The 13,134-nt window shown below is 35.2% G+C and overlaps 1 protein-coding gene across 1 annotated transcript; it reads left to right on the top strand.

The window, feature by feature from the left end:
- Positions 1-770: 770 nt before the first annotated feature.
- LOC128207182 (dehydrogenase/reductase SDR family member 7-like) lies at positions 771-12,890 on the top strand. The gene is made up of 8 exons (XM_052909965.1): positions 771-922; positions 5,249-5,398; positions 5,768-5,874; positions 6,811-7,003; positions 8,114-8,160; positions 9,349-9,468; positions 9,691-9,857; positions 11,872-12,890. The coding sequence occupies exons 1-8, from the start codon at positions 799-801 to the stop codon at positions 11,924-11,926; spliced, it is 963 nt and encodes a 320-aa protein (XP_052765925.1). The 5' UTR covers positions 771-798; the 3' UTR covers positions 11,927-12,890.
- The last annotated feature ends 244 nt before the right edge of the window (positions 12,891-13,134 follow it).

Genomic DNA, 13,134 nt, shown 5'->3' on the forward strand with positions numbered 1-13,134 from the left:
GGATGCATGGTTTGACCACTCTCGGTATCAGTACAAAATAACAATGCGACTTTCTTTATTAAAAAACACAACTAGCCTTGCGTGCTATACTGAAGTTTATGACGCAGCACATCATTCATAGCGTTCACATTTAAACGTTAATACAACGATGACATTTTAAGCAATATTAACTTTAACAAAGTTCGAAAAAAATAACGGCCTACTTGTTAATCGAGAATGAGAGTCCAAAATAGCAGAACCTGTGACTAGATTAGATGTTTTTGTAAGTCACTATTTAGTAGCAGATGAGTCCTGGAGAAACCATTCTATAACCTGATTGACGACTTACTCTGTTCGTTTCAGCGCATATTATCTCCACGACTTGCTTACTGTTACAGAACATGAACATCAAGGACTATAACATGGGCAACGCATAATCGATCACGGTCTCCGACTTTCTCAAAACACAGCACTAGGCTGTGGTTAGTTTTTCAGTGTTTACAGCGTGCAATTATAAGATTTCCTGTGACGCCATTTGTATATCCGCATTCAGCACCACCGGATAACGCGTGAGCTACTGGTAGATCAGGTATTGTATCATTTAAAACACCTTTTTAGTATCAACAATCGCATTTTATGTCGGTCTTACATTAGCAATTTCAAATTTACTGCAAAGACATTTCGTGCGGCAGGAAATGATAAATCGTACGCTTGTTGATAAGATGTGCCCGTAAGTTCTATAAGTTGTTACTCTATTGTTTTGGTATTTTCAGCATTTCGGCGTACGTAGTAAGACGCTACTTTCAATTTCATATTAAAATGGATTTTTGTACTGCAATTGAAATTTTAGCTGTTGCTGTTGCTGTAATTCAAATATTGAGGCTTATATTTACTGACTGTGATCTTCAGCTGCAATGGGCAGAAAAGTTTGGACAATCAACGGGTAACGTTACAGTATATACTTACCGGTAGTTTGAGGCGCGACACAAGATTTTGGGTCAGACATGTACTGTACAATACATGTTTAATAAGCCTTACGGATATATTTGTTTTATTAAATGATTTATTGAGTATTTTAATTAAATGAAGTTCTGGAAGTAGTGAGAATTTCATGGTGATATTACTTTTAGTGCGTAATACTTGTGTTTATAATCCCTAATTGTTTAGATTACTTCTTCCCTCACTAAAAACCAATTAGTCCAAATAATTGTACATTTACAAATTTTTTTTACAACATGCCAAGAAAGCCTATCCAATTTTCGATTAAGAAGGAAATCCTTGTTTTCAGAGGCTATGCCTGCATATACCTGGCATATGCAGGATATTCCAGTCATGGTTTTGTGATTCTCCAGGCAACTTTAATCAGTTATCTGCTAATAGCTAAATCATCGAAATTTAATGGCCATTACGCCCAGCATGAATTGCATGTAGTCCAAATAATTGTACGTTGACGGATTTTTTTTAGATTTTTGATATGGCAAATCCTTCACGTACAAATTGCTTAGTATCAAAAGTGGGTAGTTGTTCCGATCAGGATTCCGGGTTAAAGCATATAGCGTCTATAAAATATCATAAAAACAAGAAATATTACCAGATAATGTTATTTTATATTAGTTCCGTACACAAAAAATAAATATCCAACTTATAATTATGAGTTTGACGGCTTTTCTTCATTTCATTCTGTCAAAACATAACGATATATACATGAAGGGCACCTGCAAGGCTTCAGGGCACAGTTTTAAATCACCCGGAACATTTCGGCCATGGCCGAGTTTTTACGATTGTATAACGAGGTCTATCTCGAAGCTTTGTCGGAGGAGGCCGAGTTATTAAGATTGTATCGAGTTGTTCCCCTTCACATAATTGTTGTCTGTGTCTGTCAACTTTCGTTTTATTGGAAAGGTAAACAACTTGTTTTAATGCATTACATGCTTGTTCAGTGCAAAATAACATTTCACTTACATGGTAAAATATTAATCTCTTTATGATCAATTTCAACCATAAAATACTTCACTTAAAACAATTTCAATATTTTTAAAACGCCCCCCTTTTTTGCACATTCCTGTGTAGACGTTAGGGATTGGAAGAATCCCGTATAACACGTCTATTATTTTAGACTACTGTAGAATTGCATGGGAGCAATGATTTTGGTCAGTATTTGGAATAGTGCATGATTCTCAGGTTTTACGCTTCATTTCAATTTGTATATTTCGATACTTGTCAAACATAACACAAACATTTCAATAATGGTTTATAGCTGAATATAGACATGATTTTCTGAATGTAGTGAAACATGCAAGACCATCAAATCAACACCAGATAGCCAAGCTTTCTGGCGTAATGAAACAAACACCAACAGATCCCTTCAGGGAAAAGCATGCTCAACCCTGAAGGGGTCCACTGGTCTTTATATACACTAACTTCTCTATTCTCACATAGCCCGGGATTTGCTAATTTGCATATTACCAACCAAGTTTACATCCGGTATGAACATACTTCGTTTTATATGGAACATTATTATAAACGCACCTCCGCTGCTGTAGACCTCTGCCGCCTACAGGGGACGTTACACTTCAACCATCAGGATAGCAGAGCTTTAAAGATTGTTGAAGTTCCAACTTACTATGCCTCACAGGACAGCTGAGCTTTTTAGCAAGTGCATAGAAGTGGAGACTATGAACGCACATCTGCCCCATACAGCGGACCGTTACAGTAGTTTAAAAATCTCCATTACAACAGAGTTTAACTCTCTAAACCCTCCCTAGCATTTGAGTTATGTTTAAAGATTGAAAATATCAAGTACAAATGTAACTTACTATATTTCTTAACATCTAATTGTATTAAAATAGCACCTTTAGCTAAGATTGTGTCGACTAATTTAATAACTTGATTAGGGTATTGTTGTTTAAGAGGCTATTGAGATTTGGCCTGCGTAAGGATGTATTTTAACCCAAATAGAATAACGACCCAGTCATTATTCTTAAGAAAAAATGGCGCATGGGTCACACTTTATCGACTACCGGGTTGGTTGTCCGGTAAGCGCACTGGTAAGCGCACTCGTTTAAAATCGTGCCAACAAGAGTCATTGATATAATGTTTTTTTCACAATCGTTGTGTTTATATGTTTAAACTAATATTTTGACTCATGTGCGTGAAATAAAATGAAACCGGGTAGTCTTTTTTTCGGTGGATGTCTTTTACTTTTTAGAGTTGGCGGGTTGGGGTGGGGGCTCAATATTATACAGGGAATCAGTCACTAAAGGATAATGATTTTATGTTCTTACACCGATCACGGTATGAATGCAATGCAAAATACATTTGTAATACGAAAATTCACAATGCCCAATGTTCATGATGATGTAAACACAATTGAAGTAGATTTGAAATTCGGAGAACTTCAGTTTCACCAATATGGTCAGTATCGTTATACTGAAGGTAAGAATTGCCGCTTGGTTCAAATTTTCTGAAGCTCGAGGTATATTCACCAGTCCCTGAGTTCGAGCCAATGGAGTTCGACTGTACTTGAGAATTTTATAAAAAAAAATTCAGTGAACAACAAAGATTTTAAAATGAATAATTAAAAGAGTGTTATAATTAAAAGAGTGTTTTTATCTTTTATCTTTTATAGAATGCGAAATCAATCAAGCTTCCATTGTAAAATCAATATCTATATGCTTAGTAAAGCATACCCCTAAATACAATTCGATCTATGAATCGACCAGATTCATATAAATCAATACAGGTTACGTTTACATTCCAAATAAAACGATTGTAATAAGCATACCATTTTCACTAACAGCTGCCACATGGTCTAAAACAGTTTAATGTTACTCATTAAAAAACAACAACATATTTTATGTATAAGTTTATATTAAGTTTAACTTGTCAATAATTATGTATAACTCTTAATACTTCTTTATGTTTTTCTTGGCAAAATTTCATACGTTCTTCCAAATCTTGACCCAAACCTTAGCAAATCCCAAGACATGATAACATGAGAAATTGACCTTGGATTCTTGGTCAATTAGGGATTAATGTGTAGCTAAAGTTCACCTTTGTGTAGAAATGAAAAGTGGAAAATTTGGCTGGTATTTCTTGGCATGTTTTTGATATGGCAAATCCTTCAGATTGGAAGAATCCCATATAAAGTGTCTATTATTTTAGACTACAAACCAATCAGTCTGTAATAAAGTAATAATGTTTTGTTTAAAATGTTTTGATATGATTAAAAATAGTGTTTGGAATTGGTTCCAGTTTGACTATTGATAATCTGTTCCACTCAAGAAACCGATTATCAATAGTACATTTAGTATTTGACAACATCTGAATTGAAGTTTAATTTTTGTACTGTAACTTGTAATCCTTAACTATGCTTATGTTATTTGTATGGTTGAAATTATTTATTGTTGTTGCTGCTTTTGGCTATATTGTTGACGATAACAAATGAACACTTTCAATTGACCAAATACAATCGATTATAGCCAATTTCAGCCCCACCAATCAATATTTGATTATAATCGATCATTGGAACATCACTAATTAAAAAAACTGCAAACATAATAATAAAAAATTATATATCTGGCAGTTGAAAGCTAAAATTATATCAAACAATGTGCCCTTTTTACCCTTACCACCCTTTTTCTGCAGCACCCTGTCCTGTTTCTGCAGCACCCTGACCTTTTTCTGCAGCACCCTGTCCTGTTTCTGCAGCACCCTGTCCTGTTTCTGCAGCACCCTGACCTTTTTCTGCAGCACCCTGTCCTCTTTCTGTAGCACCCTGTCCTGTTTCTGCAGCACCCTGTCCTGTTTCTGTAGCACCCTGTCCTTTTTCTGCAGCACTCTGTCCTTTTTCTGCAGCACCCTGTCCTTTTTCTGCAGCACCCTGTCCTGTTTCTGCAGCACCCTGTCCTGTTTCTGCAGCACCCTGTCCTTTTTCTGCAGCACCCTGTCCTTTCTCTGCAGCACCCTGTCCTGTTTTTGCAGCACCCTGTCCCTTTTCTGCAGCACCCTGTGCTTTTTCTGCAGCACCCTGTCCTGTTTCTGCAGCACCCTGTCCTTTTTCTGCAGCACCCTGTCCTGTTTCTGCAGCACCCTGTCCCTTTTCTGCAGCACCCTGTCCTGTTTCTGCAGCACCCTGTCCTTTTTCTGCAGCACCCTGTCCTTTTTCTGCATCACCCTGTCCTTTTTCTTCATCACCCTGTCCTTTTTCTGCAGCACCCTGTCCTTTTTAAACCCTTACTGAAACAAATTAAGCATTTTTTTACTTCAGGAGTTTTAGCGCGCAAGGTAGTATGGATCACAGGAGCATCCAGTGGCATTGGGGAATACCTCGCATATGAGCTGGCAAAGGCAGGGTGCCGACTAATCTTGACTGCACGCAGGGAGGAGGAACTACAGCGGGTCAAAAAACAGTGTCTTTGTATGTGCAGTAGTGGTGTTTATTTTTGTCTTTTATAGTGCAGTAGACTTGCAACAGGACTAAACAGTTTGACTAACAGAGTACTATTCTTCTTATAGCACGTTCACGTATGTAAATCAATTATGAATATGATAATACTGAATATCTTTGAAGCTGAAGATCAAATTATTGTATTGCCCTGCTTTTATATCTGTAAATGTTTGGCTTTCCAATTATTTTAGTACTTGGTAAGTAATGTGTAACACAAACAGTACATATTCCTTAACAAATGTAACACAAATGACATACTCCAAATATTCTCATCATGTTATGAACTAGATATCTCAATTAAGTAGACCTGACTTTATTGCAATGTCTATTTACATGCAGCGTTTGGCTCGTTACTGGATGAGGATATATTGGTGTTGCCCCTGGATCTTCTCCAGTTTGACCGACACCGGCCTGCTGTTGAAGAGGTCATTGCCAGATATAAACAGGTGAGTTTTTTGGCAGATATCAATGAAAATTTATTAAAAAATCATGACTGTCATTCACATCATTGCTGAACAAGATTTGAGATTTGAGATCATATCAGAGAGCATCTAGTAGGGTCTCTGTCTCACGTTTTAAATTTTTCGGATTCTTTAAATTGCATCCTATTTAATGATTATTCTTGAATTTATATAAAGACAAGGTTTTATCAAAGGGGATGCTGTATGATTTTTAGCTCTATTGGCCAAAGGCCAGAAGACCTTATGTGATGAGACAGTGTCTGTGCGCCTATAGTGATTGCTTGTGAACGCGATAAAGTATTCAGTTTTGATTGCATCTTAATCAAACTAATACAGTTGTTAAATATCCATGAGGGCTTGGTTCCATTCTAAAACCAGCCAAATCCTATAATGCATGACTGGATTATGGCCCTTGTATTGGTTAGTATGATCTAAGGGAGATAACTTGTACATAGAGTTGTGTATTGATGTAGTATTCTTTTCCCTTTACCCTTTGTTACAAATAAGCAGAAATACATATGGCCCACTGATTGCTTCCCTTTGAATGTGGTTATGTACATGCTTTGGGTAAAAAATACCAAAAAACTCATGCCAGGTGAGCATAGGCCCTCGTGAGCCTCTTGTTTTAGATTAATTTTGTATCAGGGTTACCTCTCATTGTTTATTGATAAGTTTGAATACGTTGTAATGTTTAAAAGGGATATATGTAAATGGTATTGCATTTTTTTTTTAATATAAAGATATTATCATTGAGTTTCTAGCTTAATAAGATAAAAAAACAAATAATATTCACTGTTATCACTGTTAGCCAATTGTTGCAATAGACAAACACTTAGATTTCCTCTATTATAAGATTTTATAAATTACATTAAAAATTTGTACATTTTATTTAACAGAAGGAATATTGTGTTTTTCTTTCAGATAGATGTGTTGGTGAACAATGCAGGTAGATCTCAGCGTGCGGCCTGGGAGAAGACAGACCTACAGGTTGACCGTGAGATGCTGGAGATAAACGTGCTGTCCGTCCTCTCACTTACCAAGCAGGTGCTGCCCCGCATGTTGGACAGGGGTCAAGGTCACATTGTCAACATGAGCAGTGTGGCTGGCAAAGTGGGTAGGCATGACCATAGATAATAATTGTAAAATTCCCACCCTGAGTGCAGAAAGGTGTATATTTTAATACAGTTACATTATTATAAAAATTGGCATATTTCAATACAGTTGCATTATATCTACATATAAATTTTATAAATTATACCTGAAATATGAAAAACAAAGTGCCTAGTGGTAAACCATAAAACTATTGTTGGAAAGGGGTACCATATGACATATGGCACCTTTTTGCACTGAATAATATGTTTGTGGAATGATGAAAATTGTTTAGGGTATAAAGGTACCATGTGTGATGGCACCTTTAAGCATTTAGTATGTAAGACAATGCTTGTAGTATATGTCACATGGTACCTTTTTTCCACTATAATATCAAGAAATAGTTTAATGCTTAAAAGTACCGTAACACAGACTACTGCGCTTCATGGATTTGCAAAATCATGGCTGAGCGTTCATACAGTATTCACACACAAACAATAAGAATCAGTCCTTAAATTTACATTATAATCTTGATTTTTTAATTGGTGTCTTACATATACATGACCTGGGTGAGTAAGCATCAAAGGAAACATGTAAACAAGCTGGCATTTAACAGTACATGATATATTGTGTGTTGCTATATTAAGAAATGGAGATCGTAGTAAGATGCATGGTGATTGCTTTTTTGTAAAACTCCACCTCCAGAGGTCAGCAAAGCTCAACTGGTTCATGCAAAATTAATGCAAATTTTATCGTAAAGAAGATCGAGTGTGAATGTAAATATTTGGCCATAAATTCTTTCATATTGTGAATTTTCCCACGCTGGTTTGTCATTTTGTAGACAAAAAACTAAATATCAAGCATAAAATACCTAACACAATGCATTTAGAAATTGATTGTTAACTGTGTTAAGTGCTTGTTGTCTAAGACAGTTAGACACTAAAAGATCATTGTTTTTTCAAGACACATCTTGTTCAGGGATTTTCCTGCCGTGTAGGTATGTTATTAAATTGGAACCTGATGCAAAACATAGAATAAAATTTTATGGCTTATTACGGTTACATATATAAAACTAAACATTTTACAGAGTTAAATATACAAGTTATTTATGAAATGCATTTTTGTTTTATTTTAGGTGCACCACTGTCTGGATCTTACACAGGGGCCAAACATGCTATTCAGGTAACCATATTTCTAACACATCACTGAACGAACCTTTGAAAGACAAACACTCAACTCAACTCCACCTCCCACCTACCACTTTCTGTATGGTTAAGGTGAATGGAGGGGGATATTGTTTTGGCATTGTCCATCCTTCCATCATTCCGTCCGTCCTTCCATAACCATATTTTGGTAGGCATTGATCAGAAAAATTTTAAACTTGGGTAGAATGTTCCCCTTGATCGAATCTGGACCATTTGTTAAAGTGGGTCACGTGGGGTCAAAAACTAGGTCACTAGGTCAAATCTTAGAAAAATCTTTGGAACAAACTAGAGGCATTATACATGGACAAATATTCATGAAATTTAATCAAAATGTTTTGCTTGATGAACTCTTGGACGTATATAAAACTGGAACACATATGATCAAAATTAGGTCACTAGGTCAAATCTTAGAAAAATCTTGCCAGGAACCATATCATGGTAATGATTGGTCAGAATATGTTTAAACTTGGTCAGGATGTACCCCTTGATGAAATATGGACCGCTTGTAAAAGTGGGTCACATGGGGTCAAAAACTAGGTCACTAGCTCAAATCTTAGAAAAATCTTTGGAACACATTAGAGGCATTATGTATGGTCTAATATTCATGAAACTTATTCAGAATGTTTTCCTTGATGAACTCTTTGACATGTTTAAACTGGGTCACATGTGATAATAAATTAGAAAACTGGGTCACTTGTGATAAAAAATTAGGTCACTAGATGAAATCTTACAAAAATCTTGTCTGAAACCATTTCATGGTAGTGATTGGTCAGATTATGTTCATACATGTATGACTGAACACATGATGATAATTCTAAACAAACTCAAACTTATATCCGACGTTCATAACGGTCCATTTCTCTGCAGCCATATTACATGTTAATATATTAATATTCCACCTTCTTTTCATTTCCAATTCATGAACTTTGCCTAATCAGGCGGGGGATATCAATTCAACAAATTTGTTGTTTTTACACGAAAGAATGAAATTATGGCACTAAAGTAAATTCAATATATGACTAAAGTCGACTCAGATCTTAATTTAAACGGTCCCCAGAACCTATAATGGTCAAGGAATAGTACCAAGATGTTTGTATCATCCAGATATTTTAAATTCGAAATACATGCCACGTTTATTCTTTTCTTAAATATTTATTCTTTTCAGGGATGGTTTAATGCGTTGAGGATGGAAATGTACAGCCGTAATATTTCTGTAACAAACCTGTGCCCAGGGCCCGTATTTTCTAACCTTCTGAAGGGGAGCTTCACAGAAAAAACAGGAGAGGTAACTATTGTCAGTGTAGTATGTTGTCTAAGTGTTTTGGTAAACTTTACTTTATCATGAAATTGTTCGAATTTTCGCACTGTTTGTTTTGAATTAGGTTAGAAAAATATGATGTGTTTGATGTGTAGATATATTGCGCTCTGATGTCAGGCATTATTACTGCTCCAGAACTCGTGTTCTTATTTTCATATAAATTCAATAACATACACGGATTCCCTACAGGTTTTAGATGTTGAGATGAAGGAAGGAGAGAAACGGATGTCCACAGAGCGTTGTGCCCGACTTTGTGCGGTTGCCATAGCAAACAGACTGGACGAAGTCTGGATTTCCCAGCATCCAATTTTGCTCGGCGTGTACTTAAGCCAGTACATGCCAACTATTGGAACATGGTAGTTTTCTCAGTTTTATGCCAAATTGTGATGTTAAGAAATTTTGAATTTAGCAAGAACATTCTCTCAAAGTTAAAGCCATCTTCAACCATAATCTATAGTATGTAGTCTCTTATCGCCTCTGATAATGCCAAAATGGAAAACATAATTAAATGGTAGAGAGATGGGTACAAGGAGTACACTTTGACCTTCTTGTTTTTCTCAAAACTTTTTTAAGATCAAGTGCAATTCATAAGAAAAAGATGAAAATATTTTTCTTATAACTAAAGTTCCCATTCTAGTCAGTTATAGATTAAAGTTAAATGGGAATTTTATTTTTAACTCACCAGAGCACGAAGTGATCAAGGTGAGCTATTGTGATCGGTCTTTGTCCGTTCGTCCGTCCATCCGTCCGTCTGTCAACAATTGCTTAAAAAACATCTTCTCTGAAAATTCAAAGCAACTTTACAGGAAACTTTCTTGGGTGACCCTTTACAAAAATACAACAAGAGGTAATGATTAATCAACAACAACAACAACAACAGCAACAACAACAAAATGGCTGACTTCCTGTTTTGCTTTAAAAAAATATCTGAAACTACCAGGCTAAATTCAATAAAACTTTACAGGTAGCTTCATTGCATAACCCTTTACAAATATAAATCCAGGCATAGTCATTGGTAAAGATATGTTTAAATTGCAACATTTTTAGCTCCACTGTTCGAAGAATATGGAGAGCTATACTACTCACCCAAGCGTCGGCGTCGGCGTCACCCCTTGGTTAAGGTTTTGCATGCAAGCACACATAGGTTATTATCTCAGCAACTACTTGAGGTATTGCATTGAGACTTTATACAATGGTACTCAACCATCCAACCTACTTAATTAACCAAGTTTGATAACTCTCCTTTGCATTTAATGCCAATAATAGGCCTTTATTATTTGACTTAGAAATTCTGGTTAAGGTTTTGCGTTCAAGCACACATAGGTTAATATCTCAGCAACTACTTGTGGTATTGCATTGAGACTTGATACAATGGTACTCAACCATCCAACCTACTTAATTAACAAGTTAGATAACTCTAGTTTGCATTTAATGCAAATAATAGGCCTTTATTATTTGACTTAGAAATTCTGGTTAAGGTTTTGCATGCAAGCACACATAGATTAATATCTCTGCAACTACTTGAGGTATTGCATTGAGACTTGATACAATGGTACTCAACCATCCAACCTACTTAATTAACCAAGTTAGATAACTCTAGTTTGCATTTAATTCAAATAATAGGCCTTTATTGTTCGACTTAGAAATTCTGGTTAAGGTTTTGTGTGCAAGCACACATAGGTTAATATCTCTGCAACTACTTGTGGTATTGCATTGAGACTTGATACAATGGTACTCAACCATCCAACCTAATTAATTAACCATGTAAGATAACTCTAGTTTCATTTTATGCAAATAATTGCCCTTTATTATTCGACATAGAAATTCTGGTTAAGGTTTTGCGTGTAAGCACACATAGGTTAATTTCTAAGCAACTACTCGATGTATTGAATTGAGACTTTATACTTCAACGTAATTGAATAACCAAGATATATAACTGTATTTTGCAAAAAATTACCCTTTATTATTAGACTAAAAAAAATCTGGTTGAAATTTTCCATGTAACCACATTTATGTTACTATCTCAGCACATCATGAATTGCATTGAAATCGAATTTAACAGTGATCCATGCATGTTTGGCCAAAACTTTTCAATCCTTACACTGAAAAGTGGCGGAATAGTCCAGCGCGCTGTCTCTGTGACAGCTCTTGTTATTAATGCTTTATCACAGATTGCGGCCCTTTGCTTAGGTTAGCGTTTTAGGGCCATCATGGCCCTCGAGTTATATATACTCTTTATTTCCACTTTTTTTAAGAAAAATGAAGAAAAAACAATGAAATATTGGTTGCCTAAGTATTAACAATGTAAGTTTTATATCTCTACAATGTTGTTTTTAGCCTGCAACTTTTATTCTTTGCTTCTTTTTCCAGGCTTTTGAAACGTGTTGGAGTCAAAGTTGTGAGCCGTTTCAGGGAAGGAAAATAGAAAAAGTTGTGGATAGATTATGTTTACAGCACCTGAAGCACCATTGATAGGAGACTTGCGCAACCTGTTATTTATTTAACTTCTTTTAAAGGTTCATTTTATATTATTATGCAATAGGAAGGGTCTGTGACCTATGTAACAGTTAATCTACCACTTTTTAAATTAAATATATTTTATATATTGATATTTAGCTCATCTGTTTATCTAAGAAATAGTTGAGGTATTCTCATGGCCTTGATGTCGTGATCACAGGCATTGCTCTCAGCATTTCTGCGCAAAACATTTAAAGCGTTCAAGATATTTAAATGGAACTTGATATACAAGTTTCCAGAGATAATAAGCACATGAATAGCATAGTTCATGTTTGACGAATTAGTTATGCCCCTTATTTTAAAAACAGGCCAAGTGTTTGTGTTCTCTCTGCAGAGCACTATTTATTATATACATGTACATTTTGCACTTGTAATTGTTGGAGAGAATATTCGATCATTTGTTGCAGATTTTTGTATGTACGTGTATTTTTTTCTTGTGCCTTATAATCAGAGTTGTAAAAGATACGAAAGAATGTCAAGTCAGTATTTATATTTGATTGGGTGCTTATGCGACTGGGTAACATAGGCTATGTATAACGTTTGACTGACATAACTGAATAAATATACAAATGTATAGACAATGAATGTAAGTAAACTACTACAGTTATCGAAGTTACTGATCTTGAATATGTTTTCCATTTTGTATTCAAAGGTATATAAAATGAATGCAAGTATTTATTTCCTTTTACATATAATAATATATATTTTTTATCTTAAAGCAAGACTGTTGTAACACACTCTATATGTATTATTGAGTTACTCTCATCATGCACTTAGCCCGCAGTTTGTCAAAACAAAAAATGTTATTCAGATTTTTGTATGGGTTGTTTGTTCGTAAAATGCACAATTATATTACTTGTATATTGTTTGTTTTGGGATTTGCTATTTTACATTTCTATTCTAGTTAAAGAACTCAAATACATAATGTTATGATGTTTAAAGAATAAAAAAAAATAATAAAAAACTACTTTTTGTAATGACTTGATACCAATGCAATCAAAACATCGACTTCTTGGAATGAGATAGATTCATTCCTATGTTTGCCTGTATGGAATGAGTTCTTTTAGTTGAAAGTTCTCCATTGGTCGTAGACAAGTTGAAACCGTTTCCAAAGAA

The sequence above is a fragment of the Mya arenaria genome, chromosome 11 (genome assembly GCF_026914265.1).
Source record: "Mya arenaria isolate MELC-2E11 chromosome 11, ASM2691426v1".
NCBI classification, from domain to species: domain Eukaryota; kingdom Metazoa; phylum Mollusca; class Bivalvia; order Myida; family Myidae; genus Mya; species Mya arenaria.

What these genes read in the sequence shown, in the direction of transcription:
- LOC128207182 (XM_052909965.1), top strand. Translation starts at nt 799, where the DNA reads ATGGATTTTTGTACTGCAATTGAAATTTTAGCTGTTGCTGTTGCTGTA. An exon ending in TCATTGCCAGATATAAACAG is followed by an intron (nt 5,875 to 6,810) that starts GTGAGTTTTTTG and finishes TTTTTCTTTCAG; the next exon opens with ATAGATGTGTTGGTGAACAA. An exon ending in TCACAGAAAAAACAGGAGAG is followed by an intron (nt 9,469 to 9,690) that starts GTAACTATTGTC and finishes GATTCCCTACAG; the next exon opens with GTTTTAGATGTTGAGATGAA.